This window comes from Strongylocentrotus purpuratus, unplaced genomic scaffold (assembly GCF_000002235.5).
Source record: "Strongylocentrotus purpuratus isolate Spur 01 unplaced genomic scaffold, Spur_5.0 spur5_scaffold_21, whole genome shotgun sequence".
In the NCBI taxonomy this organism is placed as follows: Eukaryota; Metazoa; Echinodermata; class Echinoidea; order Camarodonta; family Strongylocentrotidae; genus Strongylocentrotus; species Strongylocentrotus purpuratus.
Window position 1 is genome coordinate 19,608,168 of NW_022145607.1, and position 26,080 is coordinate 19,634,247.

Below are 26,080 nucleotides of genomic sequence, written 5' to 3' on the forward strand. Positions count from 1 at the left end.
CATTGTAGTTATTATCACCTCGGTCAATAAATTCAATTGGTTATCCACACGTGATAGTGTCAACGCTCACTCCCTGGGGAGTATTAAATGACTGCAACTATATTTTGGAGACACAACAGAGGACTGTAGAAAGAAAAGAAAACACATTAGGTACCGCTACATGAATGTACCTCTGACAAAATGTGTGTGTTGTGTGTGTGTTTGTGTGTGAATAGGGGGGGGGGGGTGGGTGTCATGAATTATGCTCTTTGCATTGAGAGGACCACTTTCATCACACTGATGCCTATAGGGGTGAATCTCTTCAGCAATTTCCATTTATTGTACAACTTGTCCATTTTAAAGCTTCATGATCTGTTTCAATGTTATCAAAGTAAGTGTTGAAAGTGGTAATAAGCCTTGATTCAACACTTCTAAAGATGGAAATGATGCTATTCTTCTTTTTATCGGAGATACAGAAAAAAAATATGTCTGTTTGGTGCCAGAAAGGCCTTAACACCAAACACTTTAAAACAGAGTTAGTGCCCTTCTGGCTCTCAATAGACGAAATACATTTCAAAAGCCTAAAATATTAGGAGCAGACAAACAGACATTTTGGTTGAAAAAAATGACCAGGTTTGTTTAAAAAAGAGAAATAGTAATGCATATTGCACAGATAAGTTCCCCTAAAGCACAGAAGCTCTACTGATATTATAACCATAACAAATCATAGCTAAATAAAGTCATACAGATGAGATAACTGATACACGATTTGTGTGGAAATCTGCAATTATATCTTCTGATGAAAGTTCTAGCAAGGCTATTCGGCGATCAGATGTGGTATGCAATGTATAGGATAAAAAAGCAAAGGCATGCCTTTTCATACAATTGAGTTGTGGTGACTGGAGGAAATACAGTGTAATAGACTCTAACATACATTATAGATTTTGAAGCTCTAATTCAATTACTATTACCGTTATATGTCACTTGGTTCATACAATCGAAAGGACCAGCAGTATGGATACAATATCAAATCTTTGGATAACTGCGATTTATTCCACAGATCATATTTAACCACATTGCATTGCATCTTGATTTAATCAGAATGCAATATCAGAACCGTTTCTCAGATCCACTACAGATGATGATGATAGGAGGGTTGTTACTGTTCTATGAATCATATACAGTTGAGGACATTGAAACAACTGCACTACATCACAATATGAGCACAGAAGTTGTTTTGAGGCTTGCTTTCTGTTGTAATTGAGCTTTTACAGATATGTATCAATCAGGTATGATTATTTACGTCTTTGGAGTTGGAACCGACCTTTATGTCACCATAAAAGAGACAAAACTCAGTTTTTAACCGAGCTTTGTCGGAGGAAGGCAACGGCACAGAGCTGACCATACCACTAGACCATGTTACATCTCCTCTCTCCAATTACAGGCATCCATATTCAATAACAATCTTCCATCAAGTATGCTGCAACATCGGGGGGGGGGGGGGGCATTTCACAAAACTTGTCATCAGTGACAAGTGACAGTTTGTGTTAAAAGCTACTAAAATCCTTGCTTCTCATTGGTTATCAGCAGATTTGTCACCTAATTTGTTTAATTTGTCATTGAAAAAAAGAATTTGTGAAATGGGCCCCAGATCATTTTTGCATCAAATAGTACAGTGTGCAGATTAATGCTGCTCTTCTTATCCTTGCCTCTTTCCTTATGTTTCTTTCAAAAATCTCCACAACATGTAGCAAATACAAAATGAATGATTGCTTCCAACTTTATACAGATAAATATATTTTTCTCTGTTCAGTATATTCACAAAAGTCAGTCTATTGATTAGGCTAGATATATGATGAGTTTGCAGTTACATTTACCACTTTCTTGTGGATTGTTTTTAGAATGAGCCCAACATGACAGTTAAAATCGGTCATTGATTCTACCTTCTGCACATCTCGCTATACCTTTCTCTTATCAATTTACTTTTGTAGCAAACCTGAAATGAATAGCCACTTCCAACCTAATGAGATAAATATATGACTCTCTTACCAGTGTATTCACATCAATACATCAGGGCCCTGTTTCACAAAACTCATCAGTGACAAATTACAGTTTTTGTTATATTAAGCTACTGAAATTCTTGCTTCTGATTGGTTATCAGCAAATTTGTCACTGATTTTTGTCATTTGTCTTTGAAAATAGGCTCTGTGAAATGGGTCCCTGGTAAGGTTGTTGACACTGCCCTACATGTAGATAGATGTTGTGGATGTCACTATCTTCTTCATCATGTTCTTTAGTACGAGATGACAAAAGACGGTTTGAGGGCAGACATTCATTGTATCCATCTTCACACCTCATCGATGCTTCGTCTTTTGATCTGCTTCATGAATGGTCACTTCCAAATTCATGGAAATAAATATATATATATATATATCTAAATCCAGGATATTCACATTAACATCAATTGATTAATTGTCCTATTTAGGATAGATGGATGATGGTGATGGTGTTCCGCATCAGGATTGTTCTTAAGGTTCAGCAGAAACAAAGGTTGGAGGGCACACCGATTCCATTCATCTGCACATCTTGTCACAACTTTCTCTTCTCAATTTCCCTGACGATAAACATTTCTTGTTTCCTTATCTCCCTCAGATCTCTTGTAACTCTTTCTAGTATATTCACACCAATCCGCTAATTCAGTCCAATTACGCTGGCGTGATTAAGCTAGATAGATGAAGGTATTTCCAGTATATGCACACCAATCTGCTAATCCAGTCCATTCACACTGGTGTGATTAAGCTAGATAGATGAAGGTATTTTCAGTATATTCACACCAATCTGCTAATCCAGTCCATTCACACTGGTGTGATTAAGCCAGATAGATGAAGGTATTTTCAGTATATTCACACCAATCCGCTAATCCAGTCCATTCACACTGGCGTGATTAAGCTAGATAGATGAAGGTATTTTCAGTATATTCACACCAATCCGCTAATCCAGTCCATTCACACCGGTGTGATTAAGCTAGATATATGAAGGTATTTCCAGTATATTCACACCAATCCGCTAATCCAGTCCATTCACACTGGTGTGATTAAGCTAGATATATGAAGGTATTTCCAGTATATTCACACCAATCCGCTAATTCAGTCCATTCGCACCGGCGTGATTAAGCTAGGTATATGAAGGTATTGATGTCACCCTCGTCTCTCTTCATGTACTTGTGTTCTATGAGCCACTCTATCTGTTCTTTGATCATCTTCTTCTGCGGAAGGAACATGTTCTTGAGGATCTCTACCAGTTCAGTCTGGAGCTGGGCATTGTTTAGTTTCTTCCTCATCTTCATGATCTTCACTATTGCCTCCTGTAATCATAAACAGAAAAAGAGGGAAAAAGGGGATGAGTATTTCAGATGTACATAACATAAAAGTTAATGTTTTTCACTGACAAGTAGTAGAAATGTTCAATGATTGAAAAGAAATATACAAATATTTCAATAAAATAATAAATGTTGTTAACAGCACAAGATGATGTCTCTAGGTTTTGTTTTTCTCCATTTTCAATTATATCTACAATACAGGAGAATCTGTACAGATCAATAAAAATGCCTTCAAGTCAACTCATATGTACCACGTATAGAATTTTGTAAGGTAAGATTTATATCATAGTGCCTTTCTAATTGCGACTTTTAATACAAACATTGTGAAATAATATCCTATTTCACAATTACTGAAACTGCTTTAATCCTAGAGAGAATAATAAGCTTTTCTTTGTACAATGATAAGTACAAGAAAAAAAAGGGGCAGGTTAAGCAACTGACGGCACTGAAAGAGTTTACAACAAATTTGACTGACCTGAGTTCTAAGAATCCTGAGTTGCACGATTCCTTCCTTATCCTCTTCAGTACTCCTCTCCGTAGATAGCTGAAGTCTTCCAATCAGGTTGATCTTACCTCGCTTCTGTGGCTTCCCATTCTTACTGCAATACAAAACAGTAAAATCATTTCAAATCAATTTATGCTCTATGTGATCTACTTTCTGTGAGACTGTACATTTTTGTCCTCTTTTCATATATTTGTATTTGTATGCGCTATGGTACTTTATTGTTTTTAGCGCTCCTGAATATTCAATATCATTATTATTATTATCTTTGTAAATTTGTATATACAGAGGCCCTATCAAATCATCAAGACCAGTCAAATCATCTCAAATCAAATAATGCCGATATCTTTGTAAATGTATATACAGAGTGGCCCTATCAAGATACATGGTTAGTTTGATCGATGAGATAAACATCTTAATGTGGTCCATGGTTAGTACACAGTGAAGGGTTGTTGTATGAAAGCGTTTTATGGACATATGTAGTGATGTTGTACTTACATGCCATTAGATGCATCAAGGGTAAACATTAATAAAGTAAATCAACACAAATAATAATAGTGGCTTCTTGTATAGCGCTCATGTCTGTCAGACTTGACACTCCGGGCGCTCCACATTATTACCCCAGCAGGGCTGCCATTATGGCACACTAGCATTTCATGGTATTAATTCCTGCCAGTTCCCCATTTACGTCACCTGGGTCGAGTGTGGCAAATGTAGATTAATGTCTTGCCAAAGGACAATAGTGCCGCGGCGGGACTCGAACCGTGGACCATGCAATCCACAGTCAGGAGAAATTTCCTCTCGACCACGACACCTCTAAACAATGAAGGTAAATAAATATGTTACTACTTGTCCTATAAATGTTTTAAAAATTCATATATGAAATGATATCAAAAACTCACATGACAGCAAAATCTTGGTTGACCCAGAACACTGTTCCATCTACGAATTCCTTGGGTGACTTTGCCTCTGGTTGCATTAGAACCATTTGTCTCTTTAACTTGGCAAAGGCTACCAACGACTGCAAGAGAAATAAAAGAAATTGCGATTGAAGCAACTCTTCATACTCATTTCAAACCACTGAGTAATCACTCTCTACCATTCCCTAATATTCAATAAATTATACATGGTAAGACATATATCCTCATTACAAAGTCCCTCGAAGAGGACTAAAGCCATTAGTCCCCTGTTGCTTACTTATAAGCATATACATGCTTTCTTAGCAGTCAGTTTTAAAAAAATACAAAATGGAGATTTTATTTACATATCATGATATGTAAGTCATGTTTCAAGGACTAATTATCCATAACAATAAATCAATGAAGCAAACTTCTAGCAAGCCCAAGGAAGCACAAATATCACAGTGCATGACACTGCATAAGGATTTAATACTGGTTTTGCTTCCGAAAACCAGAAATGTCTCCTTCAAAATAATTATTACAACTCTCAATGAAGAACTAAATGACCACAGCTTTCATATGTCAAGCTAGACATATTTAAGAAGCACTTGTAGACCCAGGTGTTAAATGGGTAACGGTAGGAAGGAATTCCTTAAAATGCTGTGAGCGTCGAAATCGGCAGCCTAGCATAGCCGGGTAATGTTGGAGCGCCTTGAGGACCTTTACAAGGTCGATACGTGCGCTATATAAGAATCCAATATTATCATTATTATTATTATTATTATGTATTTAACTGATTTTTCCACCTTTATACCATGTGACAGTGCTATATAAATCACCATATAATAATCATTAAGCTGCTCTTCTTACAAAGGAAGAAGACTTGAGATCGAATAAGACATGACAAGGCTCTGTCAAGTCAACAAAAAATATACTTTCTTGTATAGTGCATAAATAACGTCCCTATGCACTACCAAAGAGCTTTGGAAATTATTACCCTAGCTTTTGCTCCAGCAGCCATTATCAGCACACAGTGCATTTTCAAGGAATAATCCTACAAGGTACCCATTTACTCCACCTGGGTGGAGTGTGGCAAAAGTAGATTAACATCTTGCTAAAGGACATTGGTGTTGTGGCAGGGATTCAACCCCTGTTTCTTCATTGACCCAAGTGTGCCTCATCGATTCAGTTTAGACTTACCCAAAGCGTTCTCCTGAGTTCATGATCTGGTAATTCTGTTGCAAGCCTCAGGTTTTCCAGTGAGATCTTGTCTAGGGGTCTTTGGTTCCATGCGTATAGTACTGCCATTTGAAATGTGGTGACTTCAAGATCGAACATACCGACTTCATTCTTCATCGTGATCTAAATTGATTAGATAAAAAGGAGGAAGGACAATTAGAAGGTGATGATATAGAGTGAACCTGTCTATAAAGGCCACCAAAGGGAGACAAGAAAAGTGGTCTCTAGAGGCAGGTTGTCTTTGTAGACAGCTGCCTACAGCAGGCGCGGATCCAGGATTTCTTAGGGGAGGGGGCCCAACTTTTTTTTTTTTTGCTCCCGAAAATTTGAAAATCGCTCCGGCCGAAAATTCGCTCGGTGGGGGGGGGGGGGGGGGGTAGTGAGCACATTTTTTTTTTTTTGATCCTCAAAAAAATTTCAATTTGCACCCCCCCCCCCTTGAGCGCCAGGGGGGGGGCCCAACCCCCAAAAAAGGTAAAAATCACGTGATTTTACATGATTTTTTTCTCAAGGGGGGGGGGCCCGGGCCCCCCCCCCCCCCCCCCCCCCCCTGGATCCGCCACTGGCCTACAGTACATGTTTCAATGAGAAACCATTTTCAAGGGAAACACAAAATGTGGTCTTTGTAGACAGGTGGTCACTAAAGCAGGTTTGACTGTATTAGCAAGCCCAGTATCAATGCATGTATCCTAATACCATCTCCATATAAAGAACACATTAGTTCAAGTTGAACATAATGTTCAAGTTCTGCAGAGAGATGTGAAATTGGGATCTTGTCTAAGGGTCTATGGTTCCATTTGTATAGTACTGCCATTTGAAAAGTGGTGACCTACAGGTCAAACATACATACTTCATTCTTTATGGTGATCTAAGTTGCATTACGTAAGATATATGAGGGATGGTTATGGATTTGACTTTGATGTCTTGAAGTCTTGGTATAAGATCAGTACCAATGCATGAAATATATGACTTTCTTTCATCACCCAAGGTTTTGCATTGTGATATTAAACATATTAGGATAGTATTTGTGGTCTGAGTAGTTACCTTGATAATATTATTTTGGTTGTTCAACTGGTTTCACACTGATGTTTCTCAAAATAAAAATGTAACACTGACAAATAATACAACTTTTTTTCTGACAATGCTAAAATGAGCAAATCTAACCTGCTCTATAGTCTTCATATAACCAGCATGTACGATAAACAAAAGATAAATACCAGAAAGGGGGAAGTAAATATGTTAAACGAGTATAGAGCAGCTTTGAAAACCTGTAAGAGAATGCATGAGAAAGAGAGAGAAAGAGAAAGAGAAAGGGGGAGGAAGGGGTGAGAGTGAGAGAGAGAGACACAGAGAGAGAAAGGGGGAGGAAGGGGGTGAGAGTGAGAGAGACACAGAGAGAGAAAGGGGGAGGAAGGGGGTGAGAGTGAAAGAGAGACACAGAGAGAGAAAGGGGGAGGAAGGGGGTGAGAGTGAGAGAGACACAGAGAGAGAAAGGGGGAGGAAGGGGGTGAGAGTGAAAGAGAGACACAGAGAGAGAAAGGGGGAGAAAGGGAGGGAGAGTGAGAGAGAGAGAGACAGAGAGAGAGAAAGGGGGAGGGAGGAAAAGAGAGAGACAGAGAGAGAGAGAGAGAGAGACTGATAGGAAGATGAGATAGAGGGGTGAGAAGAAAAAGAGAGAGAGACAGAGAGAGAGAGAGAGAGAGACTGATAGGAAGATGAGATAGAGGGGTGAGAAGAAAAAGAAAGAGAGAGAGAGAGAGAGAGAGAGAGAGAGAGAGACTGATAGGAAGATGAGATAGAGGGGTGAGAAGAAAAAGAAAGAGAGAGAGAGAGAGAGAGAGAGAGAGAGAGAGAGACTGATAGGAAGATGAGATAGAGGGGTGAGAAGAAAAAGAAAGAGAGACAGAGAGAGAGAGAGAGAGAGAGAGAGACTGATAGGAAGATGAGATAGAGGGGTGAGAAGAAAAAGAAAGATAGACAGAGAGAGAAAGATGGGAGAAAGGAAAGAGATAGAGAATGAGTGAGAATGAGAAGAAATGAGGACACAGGAGGGGGACAAAACATGGAGACGTAGGGAAAGAGGGAGGTGGAAGGAGAGAGGGAGACAATCAAACTTACTATTCCATTGGACATGAGATGATGCCACTGTAGTTTCCTGCCGTTGTGCTTGTTGCGATAGAATTCCTCTACCTCGGGGATGAAATCTTCTAGCTCGACTGGTAACGAGCACGGCACCCTCTCACTACTCCTAGACCATGCACCGGCATTGAGGATTTTTATATTCATGTTATCTGTTTGAAAGATTACAGGCAGAAAAGTTAATAATCTTATAAAGCTGATGATATAACCATAAGAAGAATGACAAATACATAATAAACACTGAACCCTCTCACTACTTTTAGACCATGCACCAGCGTTGAAGATCTTACTATTCATGTTGTCTGTTGGGAAAGTTCTTTTTTTTTAAATGTTGTCTTGTATAACATATTACAAAATCAAATTTCTTGAATGAATGATAATAAACTTGTCTGGGTTTCACTACTTCTAGAATAAGCACTGGCATTGAGGATCTTGATACCGATGTTATTGTTGGGAAAGTACAAAGGTAAATATCACAACAACATACAAGTCTCATTCAAAATTGCAACATAATGACAGATTACTAAGAACAGAAGATACAGCATCTCACTACTTCTCTACTAAGCACTAGCTCTATTATCTATTTAGAAAAGAGGTAAATCTGATAAGGTGAATAGTTGTTCTGCATGTTCCTGATAGAACCCAGCCATATCACAATGACAATCGACAATAAGGTAAAAACAATTTTTTACTGGAATTATTATTAAGTCTGGGGCGTCATTCTAAACTTAAGAGGATCGTTCGACCTTGAACTTTGCATAGAGCCCTGATCTAAGAGACTAGAAACTTAATAGGTAACTGACCTGCTACATTGCCATAGTTGTTTCTGTGAAGTTCCTTGAAGGATTGGTTTAGGTCTTCTGAGACTTTGATGTCTTGGAACATCCTGGCAAGTTTATTGACATAGTCTGCTGGCATCCCTACCTCCTACATTCAGTGAAGAAAAAAAAATCATTGTATATTGGTACTTGAGTTCTGATAATACTACAAATCTCACTTTATCATCATTCACCACAACAACAACAACAATTGATTGATGTTAATGGCTACATTTATATTGTGCACAATATCCATCCAAAATGGGATGTCCAGTATTAGTAAAAGCACACACAGAACTTGAACCCCCCCCTTCATTTTTTTACGGTACATGATATAGTACATGACTACAAGAATATATGCTGAATTATGCGCAACTCGCAACACAGTCAAATCTGCATTCAATATTTCAGAAATACAGTTTTCTTTTAAAGTGCATCATATTCTTTCAGAAGAATGTACTGACAAAAGAAAACTACCAACATTGCCAATTTAAGTCATTTAAAATATAAAATTATTTCTTCAACTACTTTATATTTGAAAGTTTATTCTCTAAGGAGGTCTACATTTATGACCTGGAGAATATTCCCTTACATCTGAAAGTTGAGAGGGGGGAAAATAGGAAGAGAGAGAAAGATAGGTAGAGAGACGGAGGATGAGAGAGTAGAGAGGGAGAAAGAGAAGAAGTAGAAGAGAGAGAGAGTGATGAACATACCCTGAGCCATTCCACCATGTTTTCCTCCTTCTCACTGTCAGCTGATGTGTCCAGTATTAATCGTCTTGTTAGATGAGCTTTATGGTACCTCATGAACACATCTTTGTTCTGCACATACTTCAGTACTAGAAGCTAAAATGGTAAGAAATACAAGAAACAAATTACAATCAAGTTAAAATAATACACTTGTAATAGTCAACTAAAATCACTTTTAATTCAATTCAAAATACAATTTTAAAAGGGTTTACTAGACACGTTTTACAGTAGTAAAATACGAAAGTAGATCTGACCTCTCATTTTCGCTTCCGTTTCATGACCGCGCACAGCGCAGCAACAAACTGCGCACCTATACAACGTTTCGCTGTAGAGTTTCTTTGTTTCAGGATGACTTGTTCTTGTGTGTGTGAACACCCTGCTCGTTATAAGATGATTCTTTATACAACGTTTCTTGTGTGTGGATGCCCGGTTCACTATACGCTGATTCTTTATACAACGTTTCTTTAGAGTTTCAAGATAATTTTTTTTGTGTGTGTTGACACGCTGAGAGAGCTGCAGCAAGAGGGGTTGAAAGATAATGAGAGAATACTTACGACATTCCTAAGTTTGCTTTCTATCTCTTCCGATGTGAGTCTCTTGCTGAGGGGTGTTTTTCTCAGAAGCATGTCACAGTAGTTTGCTAGTAGCTCCGGACATCTCGACTCGGGTTGCCCTTTACTAACAGCACTGAAGGGAGATGGAGGGAGAGAAATAGAGGGACAGAGAGAGAGGAGCGGAGAGAGAATGAGGGGAGAGAGAGAGGGGGGAGAGGGGAGAGGCAAATAAATAAGTGGGAGAGAGAGGTGGAGAGAGAAAATACAGAAAGAGAAGGAATAAATGGGGAGAAAGGAGGAAAGAAATAAGTGGGAGAGAAAGAGATAGAGAGAAAAAGAAAAAAAGAGAGAGGGCAAGAAAGAGAGAGGCAAGAAAGAGACAGACAGAGAGAGAGTGAGAGAGAGAGAGAGAGAGAGAGAGTTTGTGAGGGGTGGGTAAAAAAGGAGAAAGACAAGGAGAAAACATGGCAGACATGGATGGACAGACAGACACATAAAAGACAAAGACACAGAGGGATATTTAAGAGTTGGATAGAGATACAGTGGAAAGGTTAAAGAAAGTGGTGCGGGAGCGAAGAAGAAGTGAAAATGACAAGATAATATATGTGAAAAACAGACAGACAGACAGACATAGACACAGAGAGAGAGAGAGAGAGAGAAAGAGACCCAAATAGTATGATTAAGATTAAATATGAAGGATATATTCAGAGAGGAAGATACAATACGTGAGGGTAGGGTGTTGTCGAAATTGAAAAAGAGTGATTTGATTATTTATATGACAGATAAAGAGGAAAGAAGAAATATAAGATATGCATAAAGAAAAAATAATGTACCACATTAGCATGCCATGCACAATATTTAAAATTCATTAATTCAGAATTGTTTTAATGAAGATTTTTTTATTCTTTCAACTGAATTTTAAATTATTATATGCTAGTAGAGGTGAATTTCTATCTAACAACTCTATAACATATTCAAACCACTCAATTGCACCTGCGATAAAATTCTCACCAAGACATCTGACAATCAAGATCATAAAGTTACAAAAGAAAGAAAATATTACATTTGTGATCAACTTTAAGTACATTACTTATCCAACTGTATTTAAAGAGCACTATACAATTTATAAAGGAGATATAAACAATGAATTACGCTGCTGGATTTGATCTACAAAAAGCTGCACAGTAAAATTTGTTATTTAAATCTTTTGTATTATTGCTGAACTGGGCATCAAATATCCTCAATGGAAACTAACTCTACAATGCTTGTAATAGTTCAGAAACCAGACGAGGAATAAGAAAGTAAAAATTGTTTGTCTGGACCAATGTTTTGTCAACATAACATGTTTATAGCTTCACCTCTTGTTTTTTGTTGGAAGCTCCAACCGGAAGACTTTGGTATCATTGACTACATGCCTGTAAGCCTGCAATAAAAAATCACATCACATTAATTATATTGGACAAACACAAGTTTCTATCAGCATTTCCTCTGCTGTGACTATGATAATACATAATGAACAATATCAAAAGCCAGAGAATTCATAAAATTAATTATTAATATCAACAATTTAGGTCAGAAAAAAGACTATGGCATTTGAGAAGCCGACTATACTCGTTGAGATCTTGTGTTAACACACAAACAAAACATTTACAAATGAAAACACAAATATTGTGATCAAACAGATGACCTTGATGAACTAAACAAGGAAGTTAGAGCAAAATATCTCTGTGTTATTAAGTGGAGTTCTTTTCATTTGATTCAATTGTATAAGAAACTGTCTGGAATTCATTTGGAAAGCCTCAGAATAAAATTTAGTACCGGGTACACATGAATCAGTAAATAATGTGAGGTATTGGAATAATCAAAATGACAAATGCCTCAATCCTGCTGAGAGTCACATGCACTGTACTAAGAAATTATTATATGGGACTACACAAACATGAGGCATACAGGTTTTGTCTAATCAATTCAGCTATTTCTTGTCAAATTTCGAATATGTGAGCATTTCAAGAGCCAACCTTTTCAGGAGACATATCTCCTACGACATATTCTTCCACACCGACATCAGACATACAAAGAAAGAAAAATCTGACAAACTAGTTATCACCTTTTACAGAACTTGAATGAAGGCACAGAGTAGTGGTCTCTCATGGGGAATGATGAAATGAGGAAATTCTGATGTTTACCCAATAGCAGGTGTTGTCAATTACCAGGATTAGCCTTCAGTTTTATGACCAACAGGCTTTATGTAATGCACTGCCTTTGACACTCATTCAATTCGGTAAAGTCAGTATTTTACATTTCTATCACCCGAAGACTCTGTGAGAGATTAGGGGATATTTCTTGATTGGACTCAAATTTGCTGTGTGCAGACTTGTACACGCATTAATGGTTCTTCCACCAAGTCTTGTGTCAGTGAATTATGACCTTCTGCACATGGAACATTTTCTTTCAGGTTTAAGACTAACCTTATCTCTTGATGTCAAGAATCTTGGGTCATCGTTGAAGGCCTCTTTGACGAGATTGCTGAACCTATGGAATAACTCTAACAACCTCTCTACATACTTCTCTGAATCCTGTAAAAGTAATGCAGAGGCAATGTAGTTTAAATATGTAGTCAAGCCCTTGCCATTTCTAATGTCATATTCTTCTACATGAGCTTGGAAATAAGGCCCCCCCCCCCCAAAAAAAAAGAAAAAGATGTTGTATTGCTCTTATGACCGACCTAAAAATCTTGAAATCTACGGTCGGCTTTAAAAAAAACACTCTTTTTTAAGAGAAAAATATATTGTAGCATTCAAAACTGAGAAATATCAGCCCAAAGAGGGAGAAATAAAGAAGAAAAAAAATATTAAACAAATTAAGATTTCCGAACCGACCAACCCATGTTTTGGCACCTAAAGGGCAATACAACATTTTTTTTTATAGGCCTAACAAGAAAGCAAACGTATCAATTTCACCTTAACCAGATTTCAATCCTAAAAAGGTCAGGGGGCAGAATACACCCTCCTCACCCTGATTTTTTCCAACGCAAAATTTCATTAGTTTATTGCCTAGAGTCTTAAGCATCTGTTGATACCAACTTTATTAAATCCCAACCAAAGGGTACTGGAATCCACCCCCCCCCCCCCCCCCCACCTTCTGCTGAGAGAGAGAGCACAAAAATAACCTGGCCTTTCAGGGTAAAACTTACATTTTTAAATGGACTGTTAAGAATTCAAATGATATTATAAAATATTAGTCTAAAACAATATATCTAACAATTTCTAGTTTACATGTACAGTCAAACCTGCTTTAGTGACCACCTGTCTAGAAAGACCACTTGTCTACAACAAGCACATTTTTTGTTTACCTTAACATGTACTAAAGGAACCTGTCTACAAAGACCATTTCTTGTGTTTCCCTCGGCGTTCGCTGTAGAAAGGTTTGACTGTAGTAAGATTACTTTTAGATTGCCTTTTGATTAAACGTAACTATTAAATAAATGCTTCATACAAAGATATCTGTAACTTACTGTGGTGATGATCTCAGCCGCTGCCACCATATCAGCAAGACCTGCTTCGATGATGTGCTGCTCAAGATCTCTTAGCATTGGATTAATGCCTTCTGGAACTCTGTCCATCAGCTTTAGCATCAGGTTCAGTTCTACAATGCAAAGTAATGTCAAAGTTAGGGATAGGTATAGATTTAGGACTAGGATGAGGGTTAGTGTTACCAAAGATATTTAATAAGTCTTAAGATTTAGCTTCATTGATGAAGCCTTTGTTAACGTAGGAACCTCTGGTTGATTATTGTGGAGGCGCATTTTTAAGTTGCTCCTACATATCTCCCTCTTGAACAATAGTAGTAGACATTATCATGGCTTTCTTCTACATCAAATATAAACCCACATATCTGTCAGTGTCACTAGATATAAACCAGGAGCCACACAACTGAAACAACAAGACCTTAAGGATAAAGACCGGTAATATGGTCACGCGATTACATTGTGAAAGAAACGTTGTAGAATCGATCAGAAAAGGTTGATCATCTAGCATATAAGTATTGGTGTATACTGCAAGGTTCTAGAATCATCAAAATGATAAGAAATTTGGCCCAGTCTTCGTAAAGTTACAAGCACTGTACACAGAAAGATGTATATGGGACTACGCACACATGCGCGACACGTGCGTTTTATCTATCACGTCCAAATAGATAATCTAATTTACCAAATATATCAATTAGAAGGTGGTTTTCCGGCAAAATTTTAATCATTATGTATTAGTCAAAACATATTCTTTCACATGATTGGTAATAAGAGCTTCCATTTCATTTTTGGAGAGGGGGGCGTTTCCAAAACTGGTCTTTACCTTTAACTATCACTTACAAATGTCTCAATAATCAAGCCCCTGCATACCTACATGTAGGTGATCTACTCCTGCGCGCACATCCATGTACAATACACGATAAGCCACTAGTAATACACTTACCGTCCCTCAAACCAGTAAGCAGATAGGTGATAGGGGCTTTTCATTTATTGTCCCCGAAACCTGGAACTCCTTAACCCCTGTACTAAAGAATTGCCCTACTCTCACAGCTTTCAAGAGGTGTCTGAAAACACATCTTTTCTCATTTGTTTTAATATTCTTCTCTCTTTGTAATTAACATAATCTAAGTATGATAATGCTTTCTATCTTTGTTTGCTTGTAAGTATTTCTTTTTAATACGCTTTGTATCTAATGATTAGGTGCTTAATAAATGTAATAATATTACCATTATAACCAATTTTGATCTAGATAACTCTGTTCCAACGTAAAATTCTTACTTACTGTCTGTTTCATTGTTCTTGATCATGGGTGCACACTCTCTCAGAATCTCCTCCTTGAAGACCGAAACTAGACATTCTACACAGCACTCTGTTAACTGAAAGAGAACAGAAATGATCATAGGTTATCATTCCATGTAATGACATTAAAGGTACTATGTCCCATTTGCAGGCCAAAAAAATGAAAAAGTTAAATTCCAACTGCATTTGAAAAATAATACTAATTTAGAACTTCCCTAAAAAAAGGTGGGGCTTGAAAATGTCTCCAAGTTGGAAAATAACGACTATTAGTTGTCAAATCGACTTTAGGGCTATAGAGCCCAAAAGTAATAGTCTTGATTTTCAGACAATTGTACTGAATGGTCATACATTTTATGCTGCGCAAAGATTCAATCAGTTCAATCTTGGACATCACAAGAAGTGGGTTATTGATGTAGACAAATGCTCATGTACCCTTTACAACTCTTTTCATGTATGTTATTACCAAAGAAGAAAAAAGCCAGTCAGTCACTCAATAGTGTCTGACAGTGAAGTCTAGCAAGTAAACGGGTTTCCTTGCATAATTTGAATATGAGGACACTGCTAACGTTTAAATTTCACGGATAGAACATACATGACATATTCATAATTCCTGCAAAGTTCTACAGCATTTGAGGTTGGATGCAAAAGGGACAAAGTACCTCTAACAAGTTTTGGGATTCTATGCAGCATTCAGTTAGCTCACAGAGAACAGAAACGATTATGAAATGAAATTATCTACATTAAAGTCTCAATCATAGTTTATCATAATAATAATAATAACAATAATAATACTTTTAAAAAATTAAAAAAGGATAATAATAATGATAATGTGTCCATATATATAGTGAGGCTACTTTATGAATAAACTCTACTGCGCTTATTACAAAGTATCACATTATTCCTCATAATGACATTCACAAGTTGAGGTATTCTATACAGCACAGTCTCTGAATCATGAAAGACAACCACTTGCACTACTTCTGCTTAGACAAGACCGTGGTTCATTGTTGACATTTCACTTGATATACTCTCGAAGATACTCTCTGCGACTGTGGAGAGACTCAGACGATAGACCACATCTTGCAGTGTGGCAGAACGGGTTGCACAGATGGCAGCCATCAATGGACGATGGAAGAACTTAATTTAATTTAATTTAATTTAATTTAGGAACTTTACATTAATCTTGATCTAAGGAGACACAAACGAATGAACTTGATATACTTACTAAACTCATTGAGTTACTTCCTTTGCTCGTGTCAAGGTATCTGCTTGCTCTCATTTCTTCCTCTTTTAGTTTGCTGTCCGCCTGTAATTGCATAGAACAAAGCAAAGAATCAAATTAATAAGGATTCTAAATCCTCCACATGGAGATGAAGACCAGACCAAGAAAGAGGGAAGTGAACATTTTGAAACACAAACTACCAAAACTATCAAATTGTATTTTTTAGTTTCATGCATGGGCGCAGAAAACCAATGTGTGGTTTTGTAATCGAGCACAGACACTCTTTTTTACAAGTTAGAAGAAGTACATGTAAGTAATTATGAATAAATGTTCTACTTCAGGGCACTGTAACTAGAAACATCATACAACAGATGCAAACTTTCAGTTGCCAGATTAAGATTGTTATAACCTTGTCAGCAATTTTAATGATCTTTTTCTTTTTGGGGGGAGTTGTAAGATCGTTTGGGGCTTTCTCATCATACTTAGTCACAAATTCTGGTTCCAGCCACTGCTCTAACACACCACTAGCATTATTCATTAACTGATTCTCAAATAACATGACAACAGCACTTACTAGATCAAATATAATACAACATCAATGAGTCTAACGGGTTCTATACTCACATATCTCATGTAGTTCTGCACACCATTTTCTGCTAGGTAGTTTGGAGCTTGAGCTTTGTAGAAGGCTTCTGTCGCATCCAGGTAAGCTTTCTCAAAGTTCTCCTTGTATATCTGCAGTCTATCTTCACTGTTCAAACATAAATTAACTGCAAGGGAATAGGGGAAAGAAAGAATGAAAGAAAATAGATTTTTAAAAAATCTTTGAGTGGTTTGGCATGCGAAATACTCCTAGTTGAGTGTATGAATAATTATTTAGCATTTATGTGAGTCCCTAAGCATTAATGATGTTTGTATGACACTTCATGCGCTTAATCATTATAGGATGCTCTATTCCACTAGGCATGGGAGAGAGGGAGGGGAGGGTGGGTGGGGATTGTGATCACTCAAATAACCCATAGGGTTAATGCATCTTCTCTACTAAGGACGATTGTCACTACCAAAACACAAAATTATTTCCAATAGCATCAAATTAGCAAAGCGTTGAGGGAAGGACAATGTCCTGCACATGAAAGACATAAAACCCCAAGACACATCAACAAAACATCAGACTGCTATCAGATCGATCCAAAAATTACAATATCCTTGATGGCCAAAATTGGTATGGAACTGGTTTGATTGAAGTATAACAGCTCCTTGGCCTAAAATTAGTAGTTTGTCTTACGAGAGGCCAGCCTTACCATATGATTCTCGGACACCAATAACAAGCTGTTTCTCAAAGGCTTCTCCATTCCTCTCAGCTAGTACCAGCCCCATGGCACTCTCCTGGAGCTTCTGTTTGATCTTAGAGAAGATGTAGTGACTCCAACTCTCTAGCATCAACTAAACAAGGAAGCAAGGACAAAAAAGAGAAAGAAAGAGAGAAATAGATCATTATTGGGAGGCATTGACGCAGAAAAAGATCTCTGTAACATCATTTCATATTAGAATAAACACCTTGAAGACAATAACTAGCTTTTTCAAAAGCCCTATTCATGTGTTTTTTATGGAGCTTCACTTTGATCTTGAAGGAGATATAGTGACTCAAGCTTTCCAGCATCAACTATGAAATTAAGACAAAGAATGGATGGACATACACCAGGTATGTTGCTAATGGCAATGGATGAAGAGTAGAGCTGTAAATCTAAATTGAAAACAAATTATCTCAGATAGGGCTCAGGAGTCAAATGAAAATGGCAATATCTGTTAAACCCAAAACTGAAAAGTGTTTTTTTTCTTCATTTCTGCTTGATCAAAAAATTGCTGTAGTTACATAGAAAGTCACTGTGGAGCACTCTCGGTAATCTTTCTTGAGGGTGTGTAGTCCTGAAAAGGACTGTTTGTGTAGTCTTGAAAAAGACTGTTGGTCATCTTTCTTAGCTTATAGTTTTAAGGAGAGCTATAGCACTTCGAGAGGAGGAGTGGCGGGAGTGGCTCGACGTTTCGAACAGGTTGACTATCTGTCATCAGGAGTGCACCCGCAAGCCTACTGTATAATATTATAATTGTTATCATTTTTATTTATAAACACACCTTTCTGACTGTAGAATCCTCGTTCTGCTGATTGGCTTTCTTCTGCTGGGCACCGGACCCCTTCCCCGTGGCCGTCTCTAGGGGCTTGAATGGCTTAGGAAGGTAGTCGCACTGGGTGAAGTACTTGCCCCACTCCCTGATGTAGGCCTTCAGGAGTGCCGACTCATCCTGGTCATGAAGGACACGCTGTGTTGACATAACAATAGGATCAAAGGATGTATCGTGATAGTGATGTAGACTAAACAGTCATCATTGATAGATAAACAGTGATTGATCCATGAATGGTATGCTATTTAAATGCACATGATATTTCTATCCTACGGTTATGAATGTTAGCCTTTTCTGGTTGTATCTGAATGTTTCCATTTGTTATTTCTTTATATGTGATCTTTTTTCATTAAAAAAAAAAAAGTTCACCATTCTTCTTTTAACAAGGGGAACACATTGCAGATACAGTGCATACCAAATTTTGCTAATCAATGAGAACATGGATGAAAACTTAAATGTATGGAATTAATTGATATAATGGATTCACATACATTGATACAAAATATGAAAACACACAAACAATCATTGTAAGGAAAGTTATGAAAATAACATACATATTCAAACAATTCCATAATATTTAAAAGTACTGGTATCCCTACATGTAGTTCAACAACAACTTCAAGCTATATATTTCCCTGAAAATGCAAGATAGTGTTGACTATTACCCCAATACATTGAATTCTTTCCACATTATTATGAGAGATTAACTTGTAAAATGCAGATCTGTAAGTAAATTGGCAAGTGGCAACAAGGGTTTCCTTCATCTCCCAATACAATCACATACCTGCCAACCTTTCACAGCAGAAATTAGGAATCTCTCTAGGCAAAATTAGGAATCTCTCTAGGCAAAATTAGGAATACAGACTATTTGATATACTTTTCAAGGTTTAACCCTTTGCTTACAGGAACCTGGTGGTCCCTGTGTTAAGCCTATGGAACCTATACAATTCAGTAGTCAACGGATAACCCAGAATATTTCAGGAAAAGAGAGAAATCTAGGGTTCAAGACAATAGCTTAAAGGCCAAAAGATGGAAATCATTCCTTCAAAATAGGAATGGCCGGCAGGTACGCAATTGCTAAATGATAAAATACACAATTTTCTTGTAAATTCAACATCATCCTGCTAACTAATAATAATAATAATATGTCTTGTTTACCCAGGGTAGCCTCATCAGTATTCATACTGTTCTCCCTGAGGGCCCTGCAATCATATTATTAATGAATCCATTGATTACCTGTTTGGCTTGCTGGACGAACTCGACGATGTCATGTTTGAGTGCTTCATTGACCTTGTCCACTCCCTTATCATCCCATACACATACAGAGTACACCTCCCTACACATCAAAGGAAAGAGAAGAGTACACAATAATGTCCTACTACATTAGTAACATACCAGTAACTATTACACAAAGAATCTCCCTCAGGTGTGGATGGCAATTTGAGGACTGAACCTCAAATAAAATGTTGAGTTAAAAGAATTACTGTGATCATTAGTGTACCTCTTTTGCTGAGTAAGGCATCTATCTCTTTCACTTTGAAGAACTGTAGGTGATTGTATTCTGATTGCATAATTACTATAAGTTAGCATATTACTTGCAATTTCATACTGTATGTACATTTGTATACATGTACATGTACAGTGTATCAAGACATAAAAGACTGAAGAGCTACATGTATACTGTAGCAAAAGATAATTTTGCTCGCCTAATTAGAAAAAAAAATAATTCCACTCTTGTTCTCTTTTAGAACTTGGGCAGATCAAGAAATGGACAAGTACATGTAAATATCTCTTTGTTCTTTCATCACGAGTGTACAAAAACATGTTCATGTACAGTATTTCAAACTCTCCCATCCTCTGTATTGTCTGAAGTTATTGGTTTGTATGATCACCTCTGTACACACTACCTGCACTTGTCTTTCATATCGAAGTGATTAATTATTCCATCCCAAATCATATTGACATGGTTGTTTCACTTTCAATTCGGAAAGATAGCATACATGAACATGTACACAAAAGTAGCCGTACAATATCTACATGTAGGACTGTGGTACAAACGCATTATAAAATGCAAGTTTGAACTGGGGAAGTACTGTACGTGTACAATAGTACATTGTACAGATAAACAACTATCATGTGTCAAATGAAGGTAGTTGTATTTTCATTGTACCATAAAGCAATTTAAAGTTGGAGGGAACAGATCTACAAGTTAAAAAGAAAACAAAAATTCAAAATTAGGTGACAAGAAAAACATGTTTATTTCTCTAAAAACCCTTTTCTTCTAGCTACATTGTATTCCTCCTTCATTGAATGATTTACTACTGCATATCTTCTTCTTCTTTTTTTTTCCATTTCAAAGTTACCGGTATAAAAACAATATTTTTTTTTCTACTTCTATCTATTTTGGAGGTGTTAACAGGTATACATACCCTAGGTCATCTTTTGAAACACTCTGCATGAATCCTGGATAAACACCTTTATCAACAGTTCAAAAAACAGTTGAACATACCAAACAATTTTAAGCACCCAATACACTATTTGATACGTAAACAATAATCAAAATAAAGCAAATAAAATGTTTATGATTGGAGAAATAATCCTATGACAAGTCCCTTGCATGTATATGTACATGTACAAGGTCAGTATTTAATACTTGTAGATGAATAAACAACTCACCAGAAAAGGTCATGCCATTCATTTCTGCTCACATTCTCCTGTCTCAAGAGTTTGAGTACCGTGGGCCTCATGCCCTCCCAGCGATCCTCAAACTGAGGTTGAGTTTTATCCTGCTGTAGAGAGTGAAAGAGATGGAAAGAGAGGGAGAGAGAGGGAGAGAGATAATGAGAGAGGGGGAGAGAGATAATGAGAAAGAGCAAGAGAAAGAGAGAAAGATATTAGCAAGAGAGAGATAGATGGAGAGAGAAAGAAATGGAGAGAGAGAGAGAGAGAGAAAGAAAGAGAAAGAAAAAAAGAGAAAGAGAGAGATAGAGAAAGATTGAGCAAGAGAGAGATGGAGAGAGAAAGAGATGGAGATGGAGAGAGAAAGAGATGGAGGACGAGAGAGACAGAAATAGAGAGAGAGTTGGAGAGAGAGTGAGAGAGATCCATGTAGATAGATAGAAAGAGAAAGAAGGTTTAGGGAAGAATAAATCATATTTTTACAATTTTCAATCTCAAGGAATTTATACATACAGTAACAACATTGAAAATAGACCCTTAAAGATTTACAAGTTCTAGAGGGATATTGCTTTAAAAAAATTATTGAATGAGATTGACCCGATGCAAAGAGGGTCCAAAAAGCATGGGAAAATATAGCAGAGACCACAGAAAGACATCCAGGAAGTCTAGATAAAAAACAAATAGGAAAAAGGACTGTAGCCCAGCGGAGAAACCAAGGTGTATGATTTTTTTCATCTGATTTGATTTCCACTACAATTTATGTCTAAGATAAGAAGCAAATTAACTTTCTTTTTTCTTGGGGGGGGGGTGGGGGGGGGGGGGAGGGGGGGGGGCAAAGCTGCAAGATGCAATGTATTTCTTGTTGTGCAGTCACATGTACAGGTGTAATGGCCTGGCCTGACCATTGTCATTGATGTACTGTATCACATCTCATGTATTTGTGACTCATTAAGGTACCAAAAATAAAAAAATCTTTTAATGGCTCTGAGGTAAAAGCAAGGCAAGAACTTGAAGTTTGAACAAGACATAATGCAGGACAGTTTTGTTTTAGAAATTGCTATGAACAAATGAGATGTTTGAAACTTTGAATGCAAATTCTTAAAGGAGCTACACAAAGAAAATTCACTAACAACTGATAATTAGAACAAATTACATATGGATGGAAAGATTTTCTCTTGAAAAACACAAATAATTTGCTGAGAAATCATATAGATATCATGGAAAGGCTTAAAATGCAATTTTTCAAGACCCTTCTTAGACCCCCAAGCGCCCCCGAACGTAAGCCAAACACACAAGCGTAGCGAGCTCTGAATAGCGACGTCACACACTGGACAAACAGCTCAGTGCCGTGTAGCAGTCTGCAGCTAGCCAGCCGTGTCCCGTACATGTATGTGACGTCACAAATATTGACGCTCTATAAAGGACCGCTGATTAAGGCAGAAATCTGGATCTCAAAACTAACATTTTTGAGAGTTGATTACTGCGGGCCCCAAACATATTTTGAAGAAAAGAGTTGTTGTATTTGATCAGCAAGGCTTCCCCTTTGCAATAATATGAGTTTTGCATCAATTCAAAACACTTTTGATTCTTTGTGTGTCTACTTCAACATTAGATTTTGTAGCATTACATTCTTCTTCTTTGACTGTCAAGTCAGCATCCTTCAACCTTGAAAATTCTTGCATTACTGTGTGACATAGTGTGTGTTTTAAGAGTACATGTGCCAATAATTTACAAGTTGCAATTAAAAACAGAATAGCCTGCAGCCTATCATCAATTGGAGATGATTGAAAGGATTCGACAGAGGGGCTGTCAGTGTCATGTCACAAACTTGCAAAGTCATTGATTTAATCATTCATAAACTATTTCCCCGATAAAGTGGAAAAAACATAGATCTAGATCACATTCTCATAAAACAATCTGTAGATTCATGTTCAGGTTCATTATTTGAACTGGACATTAAACTTATTTCATACAGCACAAAGAGTCCCAATATCACTCGCTCAGCCATTTTCAGCTTCACTCAGCTCTCAGTCAGCCGGAGGCCGGGCGAGCTACACAGCCAGAGAGTCGACGAGCCACACTCGTACTATGCACGCAGTGCATTGTCAACGCACAGAGCAGACACAACGACAACAAACCACAATCAACATCGCATAAACATGGTTAAATTTTGACAATTTCTCAATTCACATTGATTATTATCGCACAGTAATAATACACTGCATAATCACACATAATACCAAATTATTCATAAACGCAACAACTTACTTTGAGCATTGAACTTCCACCTCCAACGCCGCTCGGTTTACTTCCGACAGTCGCCATTTTGATGCAGGCTAATGTTACATGTTGACCTTAAATATTGTGGATGACCTTTCCCTCACGTTTACTTTTGGATCTGTTGATATTGCTTCGTGTTATCTTCTTCCGTTTTTCCAAGGATGGATAATTTTTGTAACACAAAATCCGTGGCACATTTCGTCATTTCAGTGAAGAGAACAATTTAAAGGGAAAATATTACAATCCCCCATAGATCTGGACAAGTCGCATTCACTGAAGTTGGGGGTCGAAGGATGGGGAGCTACAGGGATATGTGGAGTACGCCCCTAGCCCCCATTCCCGGTGGCGTATCTATACACGGCTTTGCAGTTTAGCGACTGATAGACGTGGCATACAGGTAGGACATGCTCCCCTCTCCTATTCAAAATGTTCCTGAGACGCCCCTGATTATTCACTGAAATAAGATTTTTTTTTTTTTTTTTTTTTTTTTTTTTTTTTTGGGGGGGGGGGGCTCACATATCCTTACAGAGTCCTCGCAGTAGTGCAGTTACTGGGCCGTACTATGCGAATTAGGAGTGATGAAAAACATATTCACCGACATTTCTGTGATAATTACCCCCCCCCCCAAAAAAAAATAAATAATAATAATAATAAATAAAAATAAATAAATAAATAAATAAAATAAATAAATAAATAAATAAATAAATAAATAAATAATAATAAATAAATAAAACGTCACTGGTTTCTTTTTTCTTCATTTTTGACACTAACGGGCACGAGAGGGGGCATGTGCCACCGGTCCCCCTTGGATACGCCAGTGAGCTCATTACCACGAAATCATTATCAAGAAGACGAGTGAGAGTCGCCATATTTGGCAGATCGTAATTTCTAAAGTCTTTTATTTTTTTGCCTTCGTTCCGTCTTGTTTTTTCCCCTATCTAGGCCTATCTTTTCTCATTAATGTCCTTGCTTCTCCATTTCTTTTTCTGTTTTTATTTCCCCTTCTTTAATCCTCATTTTCTATTAACACAAAAATGATAATGATTTGTTTTAATAAAAATAAAATAAAATAAAAAAATAAAAAAATTCAGATTTTTAAAATATTTTTTATAAAGAAGTTCTTGAATTGAAACCATTTTCTTGTGAACTTATTATTTCTACAATTCGAATCTGCAATATACTTTTCATTTTTGAAATAATTTATAATCGGAACTCTAATATTAACAAAGTCGGGCAATGTTGTTTTTTGTGCACGTATGCACCATCTGTCGCAATTCAATGCATAATAATATTTGAACTTCTTAAACCAAATAATTTATCGTGTGATAAAAATATTATTCTATTTCCGGTTCCTGTATAATATTCCCGGGATAATATTATATCCAGTGTTCCAACATATCCCAAATATGTTTAACATGCGTACAATCACATACCAGATGTATAACTGTATAGATTATGTGAACATCCTTTCATACGTTTCATAACCAATGCATCTGGTAAAAGAGGCTGTGGCAACCTATCAAAAAAGTACAGTTGCTAAAACCCTTCTCTAATTGCATCGCATAATCCACGATAAAAAAGAAAAATTATTTTAATATTATACGTATCTTGGAAATCTTCCATGCAGAGAGAAAAAATAAAATCACAATTTGTCTCTAAAATATAATTGACAAAACAAACTCCCCTCTTACACAATTTTTTAAAACTATATATTGGGCTATTGCCTATATGTTAATGTAATCATTATCCCATAAGAGTTGGCAGGAAATTTTATCACATTGCATGGACAAGAGTGTACTATAAGCCATGAACAATTCTTTCCGAAAAGGGTTCTTTGTTTTACCTGCCATTTCCCGAAAATGTGATAATATTATCGTCACTAATTGGGCCAAGTGTGTACTCTATACCTTCATATTTTGTGTCTCCCCATTTTCAATGACTTTAAAATTGTCATTATTTTGATGGTAGGAGAAGAAAAAAAATAAAAAACAAACATAATTATACAACTTTTAAACAACGGAACAAATTATGTCAAGATCATTACTGCATTTCATCATCACCGCCATCATCATCATCACTATTATCACCATCACCATCATCCTTATCATCATCATCATTATCATCATCATTATCATCATCATCACCTCCATCATCATCAGAACATCATCATCATCAGTTTCACCACCATCATCATAATAATCGCCATCCCCGTCACCTATAATCAATCAGCCACCACACATTATGAAGGAGAGAAGAAGAAAAAAACATACCAAGAACAGAAAACGAACACAATAAAGCCGGCTTTAAATAAAGAAATTTAGAGGGGAAAAAATATCGAATTTCATCCGGTAAAAAACAAACACCAACAAAAACACACAACCATGTAATTCGAGCAAGGAAATCAACTATTTAGTCGCGAGATGGCGCTAAATCGAAATCGTGAATGAGATGACTTCTCCGCTGCATAAATCAAGAAAATGCCTTCGCTCTATTCGATTCCGAATTTGCAGGTGTCTACCGCTATGCATGGCGTTGCTCCTCGGGTCCGGCGAAAGTCCGTCCGTCGAATCGAATGCATCCCTCCCCCTCTCTTTCTTTCTTTCTCTCCCCTCTTCGTCTCTCTCTCTCTCTCTCT

The 26,080-nt window shown here is 37.1% G+C and overlaps 1 protein-coding gene across 1 annotated transcript; it reads right to left on the reverse strand.

The window, feature by feature from the left end:
- Positions 1 to 788: 788 nt before the first annotated feature.
- Positions 789 to 23,547, reverse strand: LOC582593 (cullin-5). Its single transcript, XM_030995271.1, has 19 exons — positions 23,434 to 23,547; positions 21,163 to 21,275; positions 19,723 to 19,822; positions 18,439 to 18,624; positions 17,607 to 17,748; positions 16,930 to 17,075; positions 16,309 to 16,389; positions 15,067 to 15,160; positions 13,773 to 13,903; positions 12,727 to 12,834; positions 11,617 to 11,681; positions 10,259 to 10,391; positions 9,669 to 9,800; positions 8,941 to 9,064; positions 8,117 to 8,289; positions 5,960 to 6,121; positions 4,763 to 4,881; positions 3,834 to 3,957; positions 789 to 3,343 (listed from the first exon to the last, which is right to left on the reverse strand). The coding sequence occupies exons 1-19, from the start codon at positions 23,488 to 23,490 to the stop codon at positions 3,149 to 3,151; spliced, it is 2,385 nt and encodes a 794-aa protein (XP_030851131.1). The 5' UTR covers positions 23,491 to 23,547; the 3' UTR covers positions 789 to 3,148.
- Positions 23,548 to 26,080: the final 2,533 nt, after the last annotated feature.